Genomic DNA, 24,476 nt, shown 5'->3' on the forward strand with positions numbered 1-24,476 from the left:
GCCTACTTTAATCTGTCTTTATTCCTTGTTTAAATTAGGAAATATAATTATCAATTTATAAGAGCATGTATTAATTGGACTCTGTGATTCGATTGGAAAATTCGAATCCTCTATTTTGTAAATCAAAACAACTGGTGATTGGCTTTTTTATAAGATATGACAGAGGCTCAAAATTCAAACATTGCATGTGATTAGTGATACTACTTTGTGAAGACAGGCATTAAAAGAAAAATATTTAAAATTTATGCATCTTAAGAGTTTCCCATGTTATTTATTGTATGCCACCAAAACTTTGGATTTTAGATTTTTTTTTTCTTTAACCTAAGCGAAGCCCATGCTTATTTTATGAACTTAATGCAATATTAAACATGGCATGTCCAAACCCGCAAACAAAAAAAAAAAAAAAAAAAGAAGAAGAAGAAAACATTAAAAAGTTTAGAAACGTCGCCTGAGAGATTCGAACTCTCGCGGGGAAACCCCATGTACTTAGCAGGCACACGCCTTAACCACTCGGCCAAAGCGACGAGGTTGAAAAGGTGCTGCTATAGTTTATATTTAATCATCATAACACCTTTCTTCGAGTGTAATATGAACAAACGAGGGAGCTACCCCGAATGATATCAAAAAATGTCAGAGCTCGGAGGATTCGTGGGAGTAAGAAATTACTATATGAATAAACATATGTGCCAATTGAGGTTGTTAAAAATAAGAAAAAGAGAAGAATGAAGAATAATAGAACACACTATGCAAACTTTAGGATCATTTCTCTGACTTCTTCAATGACTAGCCAGGCCTTGTGGCCTCCAATCACCTCTGCTTTCATCTCCCCATCTTTCCACAACTGAATTGTTGGCATTTTCTAAAGTGGCATAACAACATCATCAGAAAAGAAATATCAAAGAACATGTTATGACATTCTAGTGATCATACTCACAGAGATATTGCCACGCTTCACTAGAGTCTGAGGCACTTTATTCACATCCACGTAATAAAATTTGATCCTGAAACAGTGACAAAGTAAGAAAAACAAATGAATTATCACCATTTCAAGATGTTGTTAATATTAATGTTATTGAAGGCTCAATTTTAAAAGAAGAACAATTTACTTTGTGTCATACTCCGCAGCCAATTTCTCCAACTTGGGCTTCAAATATATGCATTTACGGCACCAAGCAGCCATCCTATATTCACAAAAATAAATACAAGTTGATTTTTTTAAAGTAGCAAGAAACTTCATTCTCAATGTTCTTTCAACAATCTTAGATATTAGATATTGAAAAAGACAAAAAAGTCCTCAAAAATATCTAGCTACAGTAGATGTGGCTTGACATAAATATCTTGTTATGTGTATAGCAATAGCATAGAACTAATTAAGAATAAGAAGATGGAAAGAACATAAATACCAATCAATGATGATGGGTTGTGAATTTTGCTGAGCATGAAGCAGAATTTGATCAAGGTGCTCACTATCATCAATGGATTCCATCTCTATGACACTTGGTCTTGACAAATCTGGCCACGTCGCTTCAACTCTCAAATTCCTCCGTCTAATCCTCTGCCCAAAAGAAGCGTTCCAGCAACCACTACTACTCTTCAATGAAGATAAAAACACGTATCTGCCACTACTACTACTTACCAACCACTGGTGCTGGTGCTGGTGCTGTTGATCTCTCTGGTAAACTACGACTTCACCATAGAGAATATGTGGATATAATAACCCTGTAGCAGACATACCCCTTTTCACTTTTCTCTTTCAATAACAACACAATACGATGGTGGCGATTATGCTTGGTGATAGCTAAGAGAACAATAAGAGAATCATTTGCGGATCTTTCAAGTTTGGTGTAGAAGCTAGGTTGTAGTGACGATGGAAAGTAGTGTGGGATAATGGTGTTGGAGTCAAAACAAGGGGAAAGAAGAAGAAAGATGAAAATAAATAGTTTAAGGAAAGTGAGAGTGAGGCTTATCCAAAAGGTGTGCTCAACGACAACGTAAACAAGATAGAGAAAAGAAAACCATATGACAAGGGAAACCAATCACGGGACCAATCATTCCGGATAGACCCCCCCAATGCCACAGGCTCTCGTTTTTAAATTTATGTCAGATTCTAGATTTTACAATAACATATTTGTACTGGACTGAAATTCATGCGTTGCCAATTAAATTTGCTTTTCTCTTTCATTGAATTATTATGGGTTAAATAAGAATCAAAATGATCCGGCCCATTCTGTGCTTTTGAGTTCAGATTTAGGAAGCATAGGTATGAGCTTAAACCCTTAAACCAATACATATTATTATTATATAACACAGTTCCTTTTCAGTGGCCTGAATTTTGTGATCCATATTTGCAACTTGCCCCGTTTTACCTAGTGATTACTTATGATTTATTTAATGAATAGATGAGCAAGTACACGGTATAAAATTAGCACACTTATGATTATTTGATTACATTTCTTTTAATGAGCAAATAGGCCAACATAATAATGAGCAAATACACGTAATCGTTTTTTCAACAGAGAACAATATAGTGTTTCAAATAGTTTGTTTTTTCGTTTACTTGGCCACTAGGATCTTTCAGTAATAAGTATTGAACCAAGCTTAGGCAAATGCAAGTTCGTTTAATTGTGATTGCAACCCTTATGGACGGAAAACACCCTCCTCATTAAACATTTCTCACCCTTTCCTTCAACTGCATATAAATGACCTCGAATTCAAACATGAAAATACTTGGAGATAATTGTTTTTGTTCTTGTGGGAACACTGGCTGGCTTATTAAACACACTAACACTAATCAATCAGAATTACTAAATTTCATTACGTAAGCGCATCTGCAATGTATCACTGCAACAACTTCCATCAAATCGCCACATGTTCATAGCTAAGTTCTCCTAAACATTCCTACATGAAAGTTGGGGGGCCTAAGAATCAACCCTTCTAAATTAGTACTCCATGTCTAAATCCAAATACCGTATAACAACTCAGTTAAGAACGAATCTCTAAGATGTCGAGTTCTCGACAATGATATGAAAGTAAGCATACTAATTTCTAGATAATTTATCTGTCTTTTCTCTGCGCAAGTTATGACTAAAATATGCAATGAATCATATAGTCCTCTCTAATAGGTGCAGTGTCCAACAGCAACAAGAATACTGACAAGTCACGTTGAAAGTATCAAATATACATTCTATTGCACAAGTTAATGACATGCAAGAATGAATAACAAATGATGAGTAAACCACCAATAATATTATCTGACACGAATCTTCTCGAAATATAGAAAGTGACAAAGGCTAACTCCAAATAAAGAAACTTGTCACATTTTTAAATCTTCTGAAAATATTTCTATCTTTGATCTTGGGTTTTATTTTTTAACTAGGGATTTTTAGTGTTTACTAGTAAATAATAATATGAAGCAACGTAGAACATTGAAGAAGATGCAAAAGCAGAAAGAAAGTATTTTTAAGAAAGACACTCATGGCAAGATTAACCAGAGCCTCAATCACAGTTCAACAATTATGCAATTGTCAATCCATTAAAATTTCATCTTTCCCCTCACTTAAAATGATTCAAAATCCGTGAAAATTCTACAACACATGACACTAGAAGAAGAAAGGAAAGGAAAGAAAGAAAGAAAGAAAAACCCTACATTGGTAAGAATTAAAATCTCAAATTCCAAACCCAAAAACTGCACGTATCCTTTGGAAGATGAGATCCCTCCACCCTCTCTCCGTGTTCTCCACCACAGTGGCATTTCCATACCTACACACACCATAACAATATCATTTAACAAATTGATCAAAAAACTCAAAACAAACCTTCCAATAACCAATTGCAATTAAAAAACGGCTCACCTATCTTCTTCAGGAACATCATTATGTGTGAGCTTGACAACAGTAACCCCAGGTTCAGGCTCCTCCAACACAAGCTTCACCTGTAACAATTTCAATCACCATTTTATTTACACGCACGAATTCAAATATCTACATTAACAAAAGAATGAAATGAAATGAACAAGGTCATACCAAAGAATGAACACCATCAGGCCAGCTTCCGAACCTCCATTTCTGAACGATCAACTTAGCTTCCTGCAACTCCACGTTGGTTCCGGTAACAGAACCATCGAAAATGCTGAACTCTCCACCAACCTCCTTGCTGATCTTCGCATTGCTCTGCGTGAAACCCTTCCACCTGTTCTCATCTAACAATATCTCATACAAATCTCTCGCCCTGCAATTGAACCTCTCCGTCATGCTAATACTCTTGAATCCCTCTTTCTTCTTCTTCTTCGCGTCCTTCTCCACCGAACCTTCCTTCTTGGTCGCAGCTGAAGCCAAAGAAGGCGCCACAGCCGCCGACGCAACTGCGGCAGCATGATTCTGCTGCTGTGGCGGCGTTGGCTTCTTGGTCTCGAGCTCGTCCTTAACAGGTCCACCCTTGGCCATGCTCTGCACCCAAACCCTAATCTTGTCCAAAATCAAGGGCTTCCCCTTGGAGAGCATGGCATCCTTCAGCGTCCTTCCAATCGGTCCCTCGTCCTTAACAGTAACCTTGAGCTCGGGATCCTCGCCGGCGTTCTCGTCGGAGATGTAAGGGATCTCGACGGTGCCATCAACTTTCAAGAGAGACTTGCCGTCGGAGTCCTTGGCTTCGCCCTGCCAGGCGAGGGTGAGTGAGATCTCGTATCCAGGAATGATCTTGCCTTTGCGGATGTTGACGTAGGCCTCGCCGTCGACGGAGGAGACCTTAGTGGTGGCGATGAAAAGATTAGATTCGCCGGTGAGAATAGGGAGGTCGTTGAGGAGGTTGTTGAAGAAGTTTCTGGACCAATCGAGGCAGTTGGTCTCGGACCAGTGCCAGTTGTGGACGTTGGTGCCGTCGGGTCTTTCTTCGACGATCCAGCGCTTGTCTCCTTCGCCGTAACGAGCCATTCAAGTGAGTGAGTGAGGGTTTTGGGTTCTTGATAGGATGCGGACTGCTGACTGCGGACTGCGGGGTAATTGGGTAAGAAGGGGGCGTTAATTAAAAACTTAAAAGGGGAAGTGTGGAAAGGTCTAGAAAGAAAGTGCCACGAAGAAATGAGGGAGCTTCAAGCTTGAAAATGTGGACTGTGGAAGCCTCTAGAAACTAGAAGCCACTCATTAACTACTTGGATTGGGAATCTCACGCGATGGAGTTAAGCTTCACAGTGGTATTAGAAACTGTACTCAAACCTTAAAAGTAGTTTATGTAGTTAATAAATAATAATTATTTAAATTTATTTTTGACATTGCCCTATAAGATTTATAATAATCTCTTAAAGACATTTTTTCTTTATTTCTTGCTATCGAAAAGTTAAAGAGCAATGTTAGAGAATCAAAAAGGTATTAGCCAAAAATCAGTTAAATATCTTTGGATAATTCAAAATTTTTACGAGTTAATATATATGGATGTTTCTTCTACTAAGTATCAGAATGTTTCTTTTTCATACTAAATAGATGTTCTTTTATATATTTTTTGAATTTTTTTGTATTGCAAATATGAATGTCTCTATTTCTTTAAGAATTTTATTTTTTTTAATTTTATAAATATTTAATTATTTTTGCTAAAATATAATTAGATGTTTCTTTTGTTAAGTATTATGATATTTTTTTTCATACTAAATGAATGTTTTTTTTATATTTTTGTAATTGTTCAATTTTAGCTAAGATCAAGTGTGTAGTTTACAATCTCTTTAATCATCAAAACGGCATCATGAGTTCTGCCCCATCGTCATCATCTATATCACGTTGTTGGTAAGCATTATGAGTTTTGCCCCCAATATCCACGGTTTCACTGGCCAACCCTTTCTTCGCCAAATCGCTAAGGAACCTCTTCCTCTCCTGCTGCCTCACGTGGAGGAGCTGGAGGAGCATTTTGCCGCCCAGTAGCTCCAACATGCACACCTTTTTCATGAACTTCCAATAGGATCCGTACGGGGCGAACACGAAGTCCTTAAATCCATAGGATAGGCTCTCCGCGGCTACGGTTTGTGTGTTGGAGGGGGTCGGAGAAGGAGGTTTCGTGGATTTTGAAGAACTCTCTGACAGCTTCAGCGGTGGAAGCCATGACGCAAGGCTAAGAGGGTTGAGAGAGAGAGAGGGGGTCTATGTGATTGTTGGAGGTAGGTAGGTTAATATGAGAGAGGAGAGGAAGATTTTTATAGGTTTTAATTAAGTTTACCTAATCAATTTTAAATTTTTTAAATTTTGAATTTAAAAATTTTAAAATTAATTAATTATTAATATAAATTAATGTGATTTTGTTTAATTTTTGGCTGGTAATTTTTGGTTCTATATGCTTTTCCAAAGTTAAATTAGACTAATTTTTGTTACGTGGACTTCCACGATTTGCTGATATGATAAAAAAAAATTTATTTTTATAATTTGATTTTTTTTAAATTTAATTTTCAAATTATCTTTACTGAATTCTCCTTTTTCTTTTCTTCATTTGTGATGAAGACAAATTATTTTTGTTTTTAATGAATTTTAAATTTTTAATAAATGCTTATATTTTTAACTGATGTGAAATAAAAATAAATTATGTAAGAGTGCTCGTGATTTAGTTTGATTCGAATATCTGGCTTGGTCACTTTGGGATTAATTTGGCTAATTTTATTGTAATTCAGTTAGGCTGAAAGTTTCAATAAATAGATATGCTAATTTATTTAATTGGGTTTGAAATCAAGGCTTAGGTCAAGGGCTCAGTTTTTTGTATATTAGAAAGTAACGTGTGTTATTCAATGATATTTGGAGAGCATTGTGTATTACTCTATTATGGGCCTGCTTTAAATTTTTGAAAGAAATAAAACGTCTTTAATGTTTCGTGGGAGAGTGACTTTTTTTTTATAATAAACTAGGCAAAACGCGTCGACGAATTGAATAAATTTTTTTCAAATTTTGTATGAAGAAAACGTCAGCGACGTATTGTATACATTTTTTTTTATTTTATTATAGACAAAACATCAGCGGCGTATTGTATATTGATTTATTTTTAAAAGAAAACGTCAGTGACGTATTGCTAGAAGATATATTTTTAAAATATTTTTTGGTCAAAACGTCGTTGATGTATTACAAAAAAAGTAAAAACGTTAGTGACGTTTTGTGAAAACGTCAGAGACGTTTTGTATTGGGGGAATAAAAAAATATAAAAGTAACTATAAAAGAAGTTTTAGATTGTGTTAAAACGTAAAAATAGAGTATGAGACTAAAGTTCAAGTGAAGTAATGAGAGCTTTATTCTACAAAATGTTCTCGGTTTGAGAGAGTGAAAAAATTTTGTGAGTGAGTGTGATTAGTGTATAAAATAGAGGGTTATATTAGTTTAAAAATATATTACAATGGTCAGATTTTATCTCATACACATGAAGGTGTGAGTTTTTTATGTGAGAATCCATGTGTTATTGTGGTTCCTCTGTCAATAACATATGAAGGATTTAAGAGTATACTTTCTCAAAGTGTAGATCATCAAGTGCAAAAAAGAGTCATAAATATTCTGTATAGACAGTCTGTGCTAGTATTTGGTGGTTTCGGCCAATTTCAAATAATACATGTGACTGATGAAGCTAGTATGCAAAGAATGTTTTTTACCTATCATCAAACTAGAGCACATGTCTCACTTATCGAGTTGTATGTTGAGTTCAAAGAAATCGATCATGTTGACTTTCCAGAACCCAACATAGAGTGGGTGGATTATAATACTGAAAGCGATGAAGAGTTTGAAGGTAATTATGAAGTTGTTGGTCCAATTGAAGATGTAGAAAAAGATGAGATAATGGTTGAAAGAGATGTGGCTGATGTTGCAAATGCACTAATCGGACAACATCCATATGGAGAGCCATCTTTTATGTATGCTTTGAATCTTGATGCCATGCATGCACCAAAATTTCCTGAATACGTCAATACAGGTAATTTTGTTATTGTTGTTGTTATTTACTTTTTTAATATTAGTAATATTATTATTTTTTTTGCTTTTATGTTAGTATTATTTTAAATTTTTAGATTGTTATTACTATTTATTGTTCTCATCATCATTATTATTATTAATAGAATATTATTTAGATTTATTTTTGTTTTATTATTGGTCCAGCCCCAGATGTTGTAGCTGCCAGTGAATTTTCCGTTGGAATGAAATTTAACTCTAGAGAGGCTGTTATTACATCAGTTAAAGAGTATACCATTCGAAGAGGAGTTGATTACAGGGTATGGATATGGCTGTTGATATGGTAGGTATGGGTATGGTGCGTATGCATACGACTGTGAAACCAGTTGTTGTTTGATGCGTGAACATTTTATCTATCTTTTTTTAGTGAATTTGCATCTAATTTGTTGAGTTTAATTAAGAATTAATTATATTTTAGCCACTATGGATGCTATTTTGAGTTTTGTGAAATTTTATTTATTTTAGGTAGTATTCGGAGGGATTTGATGAAGTTTCTGCAGAGAAAAAGAAGAAACCAAAGAGATGACCAGCGAAGACCGACGCGGACGCATGGCTCACGCGACCGCGCGGAATGGAGAAATCGCAATGACACGATCGAGTGCCTGACGCGAACGTGGACTGGAATCTGCACAAATGACGCGAGGGCGTGGACGATGCGGACGCGTCACATGCGCGATTTGCAATAATACAGAAAACGCTAGTTACGAATTCTGGGCTGTTTTTGACCCAGTTTTTAGCTCAGAAAACACAGATCAGAAACTGCAGAATGGATAAAGCAAGTGGTCCCCACTCATCAGCTGAAGACTTGTTAATTAATTCGAATTTAAATTCAAATCTTATCTTTTAGGAAAAGGATTATTATTTTTTAGGATTGAGATAATTAGATTTTTAGGATTAGTTATAAATAGGAACTCTGTACATTTAGACAGGGGATATAGAGATTATTATCAGAATCCTTATTTTTCTTCTCTGAACTATGAGCAACTAATCCTCTATTGTTAAGGTTAGGAGCTCTGTCTATTTTCATGGATTGATTCGTTTGATCTTTTTAATTTAATTCGTATCTTGATTTATATTTCAATAATTGTTTTCGTTCTTTATTCTATGAACATTGGGTGGAACGGAAGTATGACCCATGTTCTAATTTAGTTCTTGTAAAACTTGGAAAAACTCTTTACTTGAACAACAGCTTGAAAATATATTATACTAAGTTTTTAATTGTTTGTATTTAAAAGGATACGTGACATATAATCCCCCTTATTTGTGGATAATTAGGATTCTTTTGGCATATAAACTAGAAATTGATCATCACCCTCTAATTGGAATTAATTGACCAAAGAATTGGCAATTAATAAATTTTAGAGGAGACTAGGAAGGTCTAAGGAATTAGGGTCTAGTCACATATAGTTTGCCATGAAATTAAATCTTGCATGATTAAATTAATTAGTAATAAAAGTTAATCCAGAAATTAGATAACTATGAAACCTTAGCTGCTTTCTCAATACTTTATTCTCAGCTTATTTATCTGCATGTCTTTAATATTCCAAATTTGTTGTTTAATGCTCTTTGAATATCTCCAAACCATTTTTTGCTTGTCTAACTAAGCTTATCACTCAATAACTGTTGCTTAATCCATCAATCCTCATGGGATCGACCCTTACTCACGTAAGGTATTACTTGGTACGACCCGGTGCACTTGCCGGTTAGTAGTGTGGGTTGTGAAAATCTGCACTAAGTTTTTGGCGCCGTTGCCGGGGATTGATAGTGATTAACAACTATTAGTTGTTTGATTGCTTAGATTAGGCGTTTTATTTTTAATTTTATTAAAATCTATTTTTTTTTAAATTTAAATAAACAGCACCAATATTTTTCTTAATTTCTGAAATTAAGTTTGGTGTTGACTATTTATTATTTTTTTCTATTTATTTTATCAATATTTTTATCTCTTTACACAGGTTACCTCACTGGGAATTCTCTACACTCTGACGTAGAGATTCCCCTTCTTTCTAGTTTTCTGTTTGTTTATGCACAGGAATAGAGACAAAGAACATCTCTTAGACTTTGATCCTGAACCTGAAAGGACTCTCAGGCGGCGTTTACAACAAGCAAGGCTTTACAAGGCTGCAGAATCCACTATGGATCCGACTAATACTGAGAATGCCAATGCGGTAAATCCGAATGGGAATGAGCAACAAATGAGAGTGCTTGGCTCTTACTCTTCTCCTACAGCAGATCTCTATGGAAAGAGCATCGTGGTGCCCCCTATTGCTACGAACAACTTTGAGTTGAAGCCTCAATTGGCCACTCTAGTGCAACAAAACTGCCAGTATCATGGTCTTCCCCACGAAGACCTAAATCAGTTTATTTCTAGTTTTCTGCAAATTTGTGATACTATGAAGACAAATGGAGTAAACTCAGATGTGTACAAACTCATGCTCTTCCGTTTGCTCTGAGGGATGGAGTAAAGCTATGGTTAGATTCTCAACCCAAGGAGAGTTTGGATACTTGGAACAAGGTGGTTACTGAGTTTCTCGCAAAATTTTTCCCACCAAAGAAGCTGACTAAGCTTAGGATGGAGGTTCAGACCTTCAGGCAGAAGGATGGTGAGACTCTGTATGAAGCTTAGGAGAGATACAAGCTACTGACTAGGCAATGCCCTCTGGAGATGTTCTCCCAATGGACTCAACTAGACATCTTTTATGAAGGCTTGGGTGAAATGTCCAAGATGTGCCTAGATAATTCTGCAGGAGGTTCATTGCACAAGAAGAAGACACCGGATGAAACTATTGAGCTTATTGAATTGGTTGCTAGCAACCAATATCTATACTCATCTAACAGGAATCCTGTGAACTCTGAGGCTCCTCAGAAAAAAGGGTGTTATGGAAGTGGAAGCTCTCAATGCTATTCTTGCTCAGAACAAGCTTATGTCTCAGCAAATAAATCTACTTACTCAACACATGGGTGGCATACAAATCTCAGCCATCAACACCCAAAATCCATCTCAAGAGATCTCTTATGACATGGCAGGACATTTAGTGCAGAATAACAACTATGATTATACTCAATCCTCTTCTGAACATGTTAATTACATAGGGAGCGGTTCTAGAAATCCCAATAATGACCCCTACTCTCAGACGTACAATCAAGGATGGAGAAATCACCCAAATTTTGGGTGGAGGGACCAATCCCAGAGACCTCAGAATTTCAACAATAATTCTCAGGGGGGTTTCCAACAGAATAGTTACAATAACCGTCAATCTCAGCCTCAGCAGGCTAACTCTAAATCCAAGGAAAATTCTAAATGGGAGATGATGAGGAGTTTTATGCAGGAAACCAGAGCCTCCATTAGAAACTTGGAAGTGCAAATGGGTCAGCTGAGCAAGCAAATACCTGAGAGGTCTGCAAGTACATTTCCAAGTGATACAGTGGTGAACCCAAGAGAAGACTGGAAGATTATTCAATTGAGAAGTGGTAAAACAGCTGGCTCTAAGACAAGGGCCAATGAAGAGCTAGTTGAAAAGAAAGCTCCAAAGGAGAAAAAGGAAGACGCGAAGCACGTCCCTCCAAAGCGTGCAGACAACCCATTCCCTGACTCTCTAGACACGTATCCTACATTGCCAAAGGCTCCTGAATACAAGCCAAAAATGTCATATCCTCAGAGACTTCAAAAAGCTTCAAAAGAAAAGCAGTTCTCTAAATTTTTAGATATCTTCAAGAAGCTACAAATCAACATTCCCTTTGTAGAGGCTCTAGAGCAAATGCCTCTCTATGCTAAATTTATGAAAGAACTGCTGACCCACAAGAGGAACTGGAAGGAACAAGAAACAGTGGTGTTAACCAAGGAATGCAGTGCCATTATTCAACACAACCTTCCTGAGAAGATGCCAGACCCAGGAAGCTTTGTCATTCCTTGCACCATTGGAGATGTCACCATTCAGAGAGCTTTATGTGACCTTAGAGCCAGCATCAACCTCATGCCACTTTTAGTGATGAAAAAGCTTCAAATTGAGGAGGTAAAACCCACTCGTATTTCTCTTCAACTTGCTGATCTTTCTATTAAATTACCTGTGGGTGTTGTTGAGGATTTACTGTTAAAGTAGGACCATTCATCTTTGCTGTTGATTTTGTTATATTAGACATGGAAGAGGAGGTAAAATCCTCTATTATACTTGGTAGATCCTTTTTAGCTACAGGTAGAGCTATGATTGATGTACAAAACGGTGAATTGACCCTGAGGATCAATGAAGAACAGGTAGTCCTTCATGTTTTTGAAGCTCTCAAGCACTCTAATGACTCTGAAGGGTGTATAAAAGTAGATGTTATTGAACTACTTGTTCAAGAGATACTGAAGGTTGAGGTGCTTGATGACATTCTGGATCCAATCTCTGAGTATGAATCAGTTAAAATTGATAATTCACCACCCCAGAAGGCTATGGTTCACACGCCTAAAGCAGAGGAGGAAGCCCCCCAAGCTTGAGCTCAAATCCTTACCCCCTTATCTGAAATATGTGTTCTTGGGTGAGAATGACTCATATCCAGTAATTATAAGCTCTTCCCTGAAGCCTGAAGAGGAAGAGGCGCTTGTTTCAGTGCTCAAGAGTCACAAAACAGCTCTTGGGTGGACCATTAGTGACTTGAAAGGGATTAGTCCAACCAAGTGTATGCACAAGATCCTCCTTGAAGATGATGCTAAACCAGTTGTGCAACCACAAAGGAGACTCAATCCAACCATGAAAGAGGTGGTCCAAAAGGAGGTAATGAAATTATGGGAAGCAGGAATTATTTATCCTATTTGTGACAGTCCTTGGGTAAGTCCTGTGCAGGTAGTTCCCAAGAAAGGATGGATGACAGTGATCAAGAATGAAAAGAATGAGCTTATTCCCACAAGAACCGTCATTGGATGGAGAATGTGTATAGACTACAGGAGGCTCAACACTGCTACAAGGAAGGATCATTTCTCCCTGCCTTTCATTGATCAGATGCTTGAGAGGTTAGCTGGTCATGCATTTTATTGTTTTCTAGATGGATATTCTAGATATAATCAAATTGCAGTAGACCCTCAAGATCAGGAGAAGACAGCATTCACATGCCCCTTTGGAGTATTTGCCTACAAAAGAATGCCTTTTGGACTCTGCAATGCTCCAGCAACTTTTCAGAGGTGTATGCTTTCAATTTTTTCTGATATGGTTGAAAAATTTATTGAGGTATTTATGGATGACTTTTCTATTTTTGGTAATTCTTTTGAATCCTGCCTTAAGCATTTATCTCTTGTCTTGAAACGGTGCCAAGAATCAAACCTTGTTTTAAATTGGGAAAAATGCCATTTTATGGTTACAGAAGGTATTGTTCTTGGACACCAGATTTCAAGTAAGGGAATTGAGGTTGATAGAGCAAAAGTGGAGGTAATTGAAAAATTACCACCACCAACTAATGTTAAGGCAATCAGGAGTTTCTTGGGTCATGCAGGATTTTATAGAAGATTTATAAAGGATTTTTCTAAAATTACAAAACCTCTAAGCAACCTTTTGGTTGCTGATGTTCTTTTTGTCTTTGATTCTGATTGTCTGCATGCTTTTGAAACTCTGAAAGCTAACCTTACCTCTGCCCCCATTATCGCTCCCCCTGACTGGGATCTACCATTTGAATTAATGTGTGATGCTAGTGATTTTGCTATAGGAGCTGTTTTAGGACAAAGGCATGGTAAGCTTGTACATGTCATTTACTATGGCAGTCGTGTGTTAAATGATGCCCAAAAGAATTACACAACTACAGAAAAGGAATTATTAGCTGTTGTGTACGCTGTTGATAAGTTTAGGTCATATTTACTTGGTTCTAAGGTTATTATTTATACTGATCATGCTGCTTTGAAGTACCTTCTAATCAAACAGGATTCTAAACCAAGATTAATTAGATGGGTGTTGCTCCTTCAGGAGTTTGATATTGAGATAAAAGACAGGAAGGGGTCAGAAAATCAAGTAGCTGACCATCTCTCCAGAATTGAGCCGGAAGCAGGAGTACAACCACCAACAGCTGTAACTGAGACGTTCCCAGATGAGCAATTGTTCCTCATTCAGTAGGCACCATGGTTTGCAGACATTGCAAATTATAAGGCCATGAATTTTATCCCAAGGGAGTACAGTAGGCAACAGGTGAAGAAGCTACTGACGGATGCAAAGTACTACATTTGGGAAGGATCATACCTTTTTAAAAGGTGCTCAGATGGAATAATCCGGAGATGTGTCCCGGATGAGGAAAAACAGCAGATTCTTTGGCACAATCATATATCTGATTATGGAGGCCACTTTGGTGGTGAAAGGACAGCTACAAAAGTCCTTCAGAGCGGGTTTTACTGGCCGACTCTCTTCAGGGACTCAAGAGCATTTGTGAAGCACTATGGCAGATGTGAAAAAGCTATAAATCTCCATGTCGACCATGAAATGCCACAGCAGGGAATTCTTGAGGTTGAGTTGTTTGATGTGTGGGGTATTGATTTCATGGGACCTTTTCCACCCTCACATTCAAACAACTATATTCTAGTGGCAGTTGACTATGTGTCCAAGTGGGTGGAAGCTGTGGCTTTGACCACCAACGATGCCAAAGTGGTAATGAGCTTTCTTCAGAGATATATCTTTAGCCGGTTTGGTGTCCCACGGACACTCATTAGTGATGGAGGAAGCCATTTTTGCAACAGACAGCTAGACTCTCTTCTACTGAGATATGGAGTCCGTCATAAAGTGGCGACCCCCTATCACCCTCAGACAAGTGGACAGGTTGAAGTTTCCAACAGAAAACTTAAGAGGATTCTAGAGAAGACCGTCAGTATTTCCAGAAAGGACTGGTCCAGGAAGCTTGATGATGCTCTCTAGGCATACCGGACAGCGTACAAGACTCCCATTGGCATGTCCCCTTATCAGTTGGTCTATGGCAAAGCCTGTTACTTGCCAGTTGAGCTAGAGCATAAAGCTTACTGGACATAGGGGTGCACATGGGCCGGATGAAACCGGGTTTGATGTGACCCAGACCCGACCCGAAATATACACCGGATCTACTTATTAGACCCGAACCCGACCCTAGACCCAATGAAACCAACATGCTTTCGGGCTACGATTATACCGGGTGAAAATCGGGCCGTTAACATTACATTACGTTAATACCTTCTTGTAAGCTAGCATGTAAAAATATCCAAATTTCCAAGACTCCAACCATTATTTGACATGGTAAAATTCACTTAGAAAAATATAAAAAAGAACCAACCCTTCTTCAAAATTAAAGCATAACAACAATCAATACTAATATTGTCTAATAACACCAAATATTTAAATCAATACAAATAACACAATATTATGCATTAGTCTAAAGTCTTATGCATTCTAAACATAAAACATTAACTTATAGTCTTATAATGACTAATAACACAAAATATTAAGGTTTACAATACTTAAATTCCACATAAGAATAGCCATTATCCATTACTAATAACACAAAATATTAATTGTGTATGATGACCGAGCCACTGGGCCGACTTCGGGTGACCCGAGCTATGGCCCGGACCCGATCCGCAATAATGACCGAGTCTATTTTTGAGACCCTTACCCGACCCTAAACCTGGTGAAATCACACCAAATTAGCCTCTAAAGTGTTCAGGGTCGGACCGGGTCTTCGGGCCGGGCCGGGCCATGTGCACCCCTAACTGGGCAATCCGATACCTGAACCTTGATTCAGAAGCTGCAGGAATCAAGCGAATGCTTTAGCTGAATGAGCTTGATGAATTCAGATATTCAGCCTATGAGAATGCCAAGCTCTATAAGGAAAGAACTAAGCTACTGCATGACAAGAAGATTGCCATCAGAGTCTTTGAGTCAGGACAAAGAGTGCTTCTATATAATTCAAGGCTCAAATTCTTTCCTGGAAAGCTGAAATCCTGATGGTCAGGACCGTTTGTGGTTACCAGAGTTTCACCGTATGGTCATGTGGAAATACAAGAAGAGAATTCTGACAGAAAATTTACAGTGAATGGCCAGAGGTTGAAGCACTATCTTGGAGGCGAGATCGATCGCCAGAGGTCCACTCATCTGCTAAACTAGTAGAGCTGACTGTCAAGCTAGTGACGTTAAAGAAGCTATTGTCGGGAGGCAACCCGATAAATTCGTATCCTTAGCCAATTTTCGTAGTAGTAGTTTCTTAGTTATTTTGTTGAGTTCTTACTAATTTTCTGATCATGCAGCTATTTTATCGTAGGAATCGAACACCTTAAAAAAAATCATACGACGCACAAGCGTCACTGACGCAAACGCGTCGATCATGTGTGAGTGAAAAAATAAATTTAACAGAGAATTGTGCAGGAGTGGCGCCAGAATGGAGCCTTTCGCACAAACGATCCCACGTGTTCGCGTCGTTAGTGATTTTCGCCATTCACGTGGGCGCGTCCCCGACGCGAACGCGTGACCTGCAAATTCGACGTTAAAGGAATGTTTGACAGAGAGTTGCGCAGGCTTGGGGTAGGAAGTGTGCTAAATGCACAAGTTAGAACACGCGGACGCTTGACTGACGCGTTCGCGTCAATTGCACATATGGATTTCACGCGAGCACGTGCATGACGCGAACGCGTCGTATGAATAATTGGCTCCCAAGCCATTTAAACAGAAAGTCGCGCGGGCATGCGACTGGCTTCGCGCGAATCACACAAAATCCAGGGCACGCGGACGCGTGCCTGACGCTAACGCGTCATTATGAAGAATGCGCAATCCACGCGTACGCGTGCCGTACACATATGCGTCGCTTGCGCCGCCCAGTTTTCTTTCTCTCTCTCTCCCAATCCTAAATCTCTCTTATTCTTTTATCCTTTTATTTTTCTCTCCTCATAATATTTATCTCTTCTTATTTCAGTTCTTCTTTGCTTGAGGACAAGCAAAGCTTTAAGCTTGGTGTTGACGCTACGCTTATTGGTTTTCTGGCACAAAAGGGAGGCGAATCATCTTCACGGAGGAGCGCAACCTGAAGAATAAAGCGACCGCTAGGATAACTAAGGTGGTTGAGTTCCTTTCATATTTTTTATTCCTCCCCTCTTCTTCTATGTTATGTTCCGGTTTTCTGCTATTTTGCTTTGTTTGTTGCATGATCCTGTATTAGTGAGAAATCCTAGGTCTAGTTTAGTTTTCCTTTAATTGCTTTAATGTTGAAAAGATGTCTCATGTATTACTCACTAAGCTTGAATTCAAAAAAAAAATTTATGATGTATTGCATGAGAAATTGAATTAATTTTAAGAATAGTCTGATTTACTTAAAGGTGGTGATATTTTCTGTGATTTTTGAATACATGATATAAACAGTGCATATTTGAATTTGAATCAAGGGATGTTAATGTATAAGGAACAGGAATTTAGAGAATTATTATGACTTCTCTGAAATTTAGAAAAATTTAATCCTTGAAGCAAAAGAAATAGCAAAAGAAAATAATTATATATAAATAAAAAAAAATAAAAGCAAGGTCCAAGGCTCTGAGCATCAATGACTTGGGAGGTCAGACATGATTAAAAGCTCAAAGAGTTGTTTCCCTAGTCATATGCTTGTGGTGTGATTGTATCAAGTAACTCTTGAGACAGAACACTTAGAGTCGAGACCAAGTGCGTTTAACAGAGTATGCCAAAGGCTTTGAGCACCACTGTCTGGGAGTAACTGAAAGAAAAATCAGAACTCAAAGAGAGTTCCCCAGTTAAGTGCTTGTGGTGTTGTGTCAAGTAACTCTTGAGAGAAAACATTTAAAGACACGGCTAGGCTCAAGGTGCAAAGCACCAAAGAAAAATAAATTAAAGACATGTTTTGCTGTGTTCAAGAATTAAACTGAAATATAAAGATCAGAGAATTCATAATATTATCCGGATTCTAATTCCAAATGACATCAACATTCTTCTAATTCAAAGGAGAGTGAAATGCCAAACCTATTCAGGATTACAGTTATAAACACCACTATAAAAAGAGACACGAGCTTAATCGAACTCTCATTCTCATGCAAATTCACATCCCAAGACTATATTAGTTTTGGTTGCTTGAGGACAAGCAACATTTTAAGTTTGGTGTTGTGATGCGTGAGCATCTTATCTTTCTTTTTCTAGTGAATTTGCATCTAATTTGTTGAGTTTAATTAAGAATTAATTATATTTTAACAACTATGGATGCTATTTTGAGTTTTGTGAAATTTTATTTATTTTAGGTAGCATTCTGAGGGATTTGATGAAGTTTCTGCAGAGAAAAAGAAGAAACCAAAGAGATGACCAGCGAAGACCGACGTGGACGCATGGCTCACGCGACCGCGCGGAATGGAGAAATCGCAATGACGCGATCGAGTGCCTGATGCGAACGTGGACTGGAATCTGCACAAATGACGCGAGCGCGTGGACGACGCGGACGCGTCACATGCACGATTTGCAATAATACAGAAAACGCTAGTTACGAATTCTGGGCTGTTTTTGACCCAGTTTTCAGCCCAGAAAACACAGATTAGAAACTGCAGAATGAATAAAGCAAGTGGTCCCCACTCATCAGCTGAAGACTTGTTAATTAATTCGAATTTAAATTTAAATCTTATCTTTTAGGAAAGGATTATTATTTTTTAGGATTGAGATAATTAGATTTTTAGGATTAGTTATAAATAGGAACTCTGTACATTTAGACAGGGGATATAGAGATTGTTACCAGAATCCTTATTTTTCTTCTCTGAACTATGAGCAACTAATCCTCCATTGTTAAGGTTAGGAGCTCTGTCTATTTTCATGGATTGATTCGTTTGATCTTTTTAATTTAATTCATGTCTTGATTTATATTTCAATAATTGTTTTTGTTCTTTATTTTATGAACATTGGGTGGAACGGAAGTATGACCCATGTTCTAATTGAGTTCTTGTAAAACTTGGAAAAGTTCTTTACTTGAACAACAGCTTGAAAACATATTATACTGAATTTTTAATTATTTGTATTTAAAGGTATACGTGACATATAATTCCCTTATTTGTGGATAATTAGGATTCTTTTGGCATATAAACTAGAAATTGATCATCACCCTCTAATTAGAATTAATTGACCAAGAAATTGGCAATTAATGAATTTTAGAGGAGACTAGGAAGGTCTAAGGAATTAGGGTCTAGTCACATATAGTTTGCCATGAAATTAAATCTTGCATGATAAATTAATTAGTAATAAAAGTTAATCCGGAAATTAGATAACTCTGAAACCTTAGCTGCTTTCTCAATACTTTATTCTCAACTTATTTATCTGCCTGTCTTTAATATTCCAAATTTGCTGTTTAATGCTCTTTGAATATCTCCAAACCATTTTCTGCTTGTCTAACTAAGCTTATCACTCAATAACTATTGCTTAATCCATCAATCCTCGTGGGATCGACCCTTACTCACGTAAGGTATTACTTGGTACGACCCGGTGCACTTACCGGTTAGTAGTGTGGGTTGTGAAAATCCGCACCATTGTTCTTGCCGAGGTGGTCCTTGTTGTTGAGGTGGTTGTTCTTGCTGAGGTTATTGTTCTTGATGATGTGGTTGCTCTTGTTGACCTTCTTCTTCTTGCTCAACAAGCTCGGATACCCGCAAGTGATCACCGAATTTACTAATATACCAGTCCATGTACCGGTCAGATGGTTGATAGTTATCCACATGTTCACCTGGCAAGACACACATAGAACTATTTAACCATTGTGAGATCCATACTGCATGTTCTACGCCCCAGTTCTTATTCTTTGGACCTGTCAGCACTATGTTTTGGGATGCTTCAAGTTTCATAGCTTCGACTAGGGGGTCTTGATGAAAGCCAAACTATCTTCTAATCCTGCCAGTCGGATGCCACTCCACAGCCTCAAATTATATTAAAGGTACAGTTGCACTCCAAAGATTTGCACCGTTGTTAATGTCAAATGGAATAACTTGAGGCACAACCTGATTAGGACTGTATGCGTCCCACACAAACTGAAAAAACATATCAAATAGCAAAGGTATAAGTGCACCAATAATCAATTTAATTCAACATAACGAAAGGTCTTAGCAACAAAACACTTACCCCATCCAGAGGAAGATCATCCAACCTTCTCCTGACGTCAGGGGTTATCCAATTTTTATAGTGCTCAGTGGTGGATTGCTAATCATTCCACCGGCCATATCATGTTCATATAACTAATTAATACAGAAAAAAAAAAAACAAAATCGACAACTTAGTTAAATATTACCTGCGGGCGAGTGAAAAGCTGGTATCCACCGGTAGAGGCCCTATTGTCGGCATTCGTATCCAGGCCCACACAAGGAACAACGCCAGAGGATCATCCATGTCCTTGCAATCATATCTCGGTGCCCGACATAATGATCGATACATATGCGCAAGGCAAGTAGAATCCACCCAACTAAACTTATGAATTTGAGAAAAGTCACGAAGCAACGGCAAATACTTCCAGTACACAGAAATTCCAGACTTGTCACTAAATAACGTCGTACCAAATAGACACATTATGTGACATTTCACATAAATTTTCTTACTTACTTGATCAGTTAAATGTTGGCGCCGCTTTAGGGTGCGGAACCATGCCAACTTGATTTCGCTTTCTTTGTGGTCGTTCGGCCCAGGAGCAACACCAAATTGGGCCAAGCACTTGTTTTCTAACCCACTTGTACTATGATCGGTTGATCCAGTCACCAGCAAACCATCAGTTCGGAGTCCAAGAATCATTGCGACATCCTCCAAAGTGATCGTGCACTCACCATATGGAAGATGAAACGTGTGCGTTTTCGGACGCCACCTTTCAACCAGTGCATCTACAGTCAGCCTATGAGACACGATCCTCCCAATTTGAGAAACATAATAGAACCCGCTTGCCTTCAGTTGTTCTTCCACTCTATTATCATATGAGTCTATTTGGTATAAGTGTCTCATGTGCAAATTTCTTGAACCCTAAAAACAAAATTTAATCATTAATAGTAAATTACTATAACTAGTTCATGACTACTATTATATTCAATACTTACTAAATCACTACATATTCTAATAATTGATTATTACTAAATAAACTACTAATTATTAACTACTACAGTAAATATAAAAATTACTTACATATACAGGATGTCAAAGATATTTTACAATATAATTTTCATATTTTCAGCACGTATGATGTCACGTTTTTCCATCTTCCTCTTTTTTAAACTCTGAATTAAAAATGATATATTTAAATAATTAAAATATTTTTTTAAAAATATTTGAAATGAATGAAAATTTATTATTAATATATCTTTAATAATTCTATTTTTTATTAAAAACACATTCCAAAATTAAACCAAGATTAATAGTAATAAAAGTAACGTAACTATATAATTAATTATATTTTTTAATAATAGTTCAAATTTAACTAAAAGATATTTCAACCAAAACTAAACTAAATTAACATCACTAAAAGCATAAATTAATAATAATTGAAACTAATATTTTATGTAAATTAAAAAAATTAAAATAATTTTTAAATAATTCTACTTTAAATACTTTTTATAATAATTCAAAATTAATTAAATATTTCAAGCAAAACTAAAATATAAATTAGTAATTACTGAAACTAATATTTTACGTACGTTAAAAAAATTTCTGAAAATTATTAACTAATTCTTTTTTAATTCTGTTTTTTAAATTAACAAAGTTATAAATCAATTATAAAATAAAAAAATTTCTTAGATGATTCTGTTTTTCAAAACAGCTATTTCAAATTTTAAATAACACTAACCTAACCTAACGCTAACAGTAACTAAGTCACTAACAATAATTAATTTACTAAAATTAATCCTAACACTAACTAACACCTGTAGTCCTATACTAATGCCGATAATACTACTACTAAGTATTAACAATTAATTAATATACTATTAGTTAATAGTAAAATAACCTAAAAAAATTACAAAATCTTAGTCTATTTTTTAAAAAATTTTGTTCATACTTTCAGTTCAAATAAAAAAAAGCAATCACTAAATCATTTATCTGAATGGAAGACTTTAGTTTAATTGTGGTGACTAGTCTAGTATGGAATTTATCATTTTGCTTTGTGGGTTTCTTTATTTTTGGTGGGGTAAGATTGATAAGTATGGAAGGAGCCGTTTTGTGGTGGAACTGAGAAGAGAAGACGAAAAAATAAAAAAGAAAAGGGGTTATTAAGGTTAAAAATCTTCACGCAGGTGAGAGGGAGAACTTTACATCCACGTGTTAACCATACACACATAAAACATCACGACATTTTGTGCAAAACATCGTCGACGTTTTGTTGAAGATGAAAATGACGTTGCTGAGAAAATAGCAGTAACGTTTTCTTGTATGTCCACAACAGCGTTAAATACGTATTTTTTGGCATTTTAGTGGATTACACCAACTTAGACCCAATATTAAAAATAAAAAACTCTAGGTCAAGCAGACGGACCATTGGACCATATAATAAAAGAAAACAAAAATATACATTATGCTTATTATGTAATTGATCTAATTATTATTATGAGATTTTAAATTATTATTATTGCTCTAAATTATTATTATGTGAATGTTGTGATGTTATGAAATAATTATTTTAAAAAAATTTAGATGTTCAAAAGACGCAAGATCTAAATTTTGATGGAGTGGTGATGTATTATAAAAGAGTATATGTCTTTTAATTAGTTTTAATATTATATTATATTAATTATAAGTTTATTGTTTTATTTTTTTCCAAACTTGTTAAATTGAAAAATAAGTTAAAAAAATATAAAATTGAAATTTACAGACAAATTTAATTTCAAGTATGTAATATCAAATTTTTGGTAATAAATAATTTTTTTATAAATAAATGTCATTATAATTTTTTGACATAAAATTTATCAAAACTTAAACTTCATCTTATCTAGACTCAATTTTAATGTGGCCCAAAAATAATATAATTTTATCGGATCTATAATCGAATAAAAATCTTAAAAGTAGACTCAGTCATTATTTAAAATTGGATTCAGATACAAATAAACCCAATTTTACTCACCTCTTGTGCGCCACTATTATGATGTGTGTTGTGATAAACACAAAGGATGTAGATACCCATTAATACCATAGGTGACTCAATTTTTCCTTGAAAGAATATTCATGTTACTAAGAGAGAATTTACATTTAATAAAGGTTGAAAATATAAACCCTGTCTATGTATAAATAAGGGGTATGGTACGAGACAAGACACACAGTAATAAAACAAATATTTTCTTTCTCTCTTCACATTACAATATAAACTATCTCTTATCTCTCAGCAGTTTTAAATTATAATAATCATAATATTAGTAAATATAGAGATTACTTCTATTATAGTAAGATAAGAGTATTGGTGAACATTAATACTAGAGTCTTATATTTCTTTATTTTATATTTATTTTCTTCTTTGTTTATTTATTTTACAACACGTTATCAGCATGAGACTCTGACCAAAGTTTAGGAAGATTTAGATAACAAATTTTTATTATGTCGAAACTCTCTCATCTTGAATTCAATGTTCTTGATATATCTAGAAACAATTATTTATCATGGATACTAAATGCTAAAATCTATCTTGATTCAATGGATATTGGAGATACCATTAAGGCTGAAAATAATGCATCCCAAAAGAATAAAGTCAAAACCATGATTTTTTTTCGTCATCATCTTGATGAAGGATTGAAAAATGAATATCTCACATTAAAAGATCCTGTACATCTGTGGAAAGCCCTTGAAGAAAGGTATAATCATCAAAAGACGATGATACTTCCTCAAACCCGATATGAATGGACGCACTTGCGTCTACAAGATTTTAAATCCATAAATGAATATAATTCAGCAATGTTTCGAATCATCTCATGAATAAAATTATGTGGGGCAAAGATAACTAATAATGATATGTTAGAGAAAATTTTCTCGACCTTCCATGCCTCGAATGTGCTCCTGCAGCAGTATAAAGAAAAAAGATTTAAAAAATATTTTGAGTTAATTTTTTGCCTTCTTGTTGTTGAACGCAACAATGAGTTGCTCTTAAAGAATCATGAAGCGTGTCCAACCGGTGTCGCCCTATTTCTTGAAGTAAATGCGGTGAATCACTACCCTAGAAGAGGTAAATGGCAAGGTTTTAGTAACAAGAAAATATATGGAAGGAAAAGAAATTATGTTCATAAGAGAGGATCTCACCAGAAGTGGGATAAAAAAAGAAAAATTGGACAAAATAAATCAATAGAGGATAAGTGTTTCCATTGTGGTGGAAAGGACCATTGGTCGCGTACCTGTCGTACACCAAGGCACCTAGTTGATCTTTATCAAGCATCTTTAAAAAAAGACATCAAAGGAAAGGAAACGAATTTTGTTTCAAATGATGTTGAAAATTCCACCACTCATTATAATGTGTCAGATTTCTTTGAGGATCCTGAAAAAAATATTGGTCATTTGATCAATGATAAAATAGTTTAATATATGAGATTGTTAAGTATTCATATAAATAAATAATGTAAATAACTTCTTG

General features: G+C 36.0%; 2 protein-coding genes and 1 non-coding gene across 3 annotated transcripts; all 3 read right to left on the bottom strand.

The window, feature by feature from the left end:
- Positions 1–442: 442 nt before the first annotated feature.
- On the bottom strand, positions 443–524 carry TRNAS-GCU (transfer RNA serine (anticodon GCU)). The gene has a single exon. It is a non-coding gene; the product is annotated as a tRNA-Ser (tRNA).
- A 121-nt stretch (positions 525–645) lies between these two features.
- On the bottom strand, positions 646–3,290 carry LOC112696132 (thioredoxin-like 3-1, chloroplastic). The gene is made up of 4 exons (XM_025748738.3): positions 1,404–3,290; positions 1,107–1,181; positions 935–1,001; positions 646–859 (listed from the first exon to the last, which is right to left on the bottom strand). Exons 1-4 carry the CDS (start codon positions 1,730–1,732, stop codon positions 743–745), a joined length of 588 nt encoding a protein of 195 aa, XP_025604523.1. The 5' UTR covers positions 1,733–3,290; the 3' UTR covers positions 646–742.
- Positions 3,291–3,439: 149 nt separating this feature from the next.
- On the bottom strand, positions 3,440–5,166 carry LOC112696131 (uncharacterized). Its single transcript, XM_025748737.3, has 3 exons — positions 4,023–5,166; positions 3,852–3,931; positions 3,440–3,759 (listed from the first exon to the last, which is right to left on the bottom strand). The coding sequence occupies exons 1-3, from the start codon at positions 4,926–4,928 to the stop codon at positions 3,666–3,668; spliced, it is 1,080 nt and encodes a 359-aa protein (XP_025604522.1). The 5' UTR covers positions 4,929–5,166; the 3' UTR covers positions 3,440–3,665.
- Positions 5,167–24,476: the final 19,310 nt, after the last annotated feature.

This window comes from Arachis hypogaea, chromosome 6 (genome assembly GCF_003086295.3).
Source record: "Arachis hypogaea cultivar Tifrunner chromosome 6, arahy.Tifrunner.gnm2.J5K5, whole genome shotgun sequence".
Taxonomy (NCBI): Eukaryota; Viridiplantae; Streptophyta; class Magnoliopsida; order Fabales; family Fabaceae; genus Arachis; species Arachis hypogaea.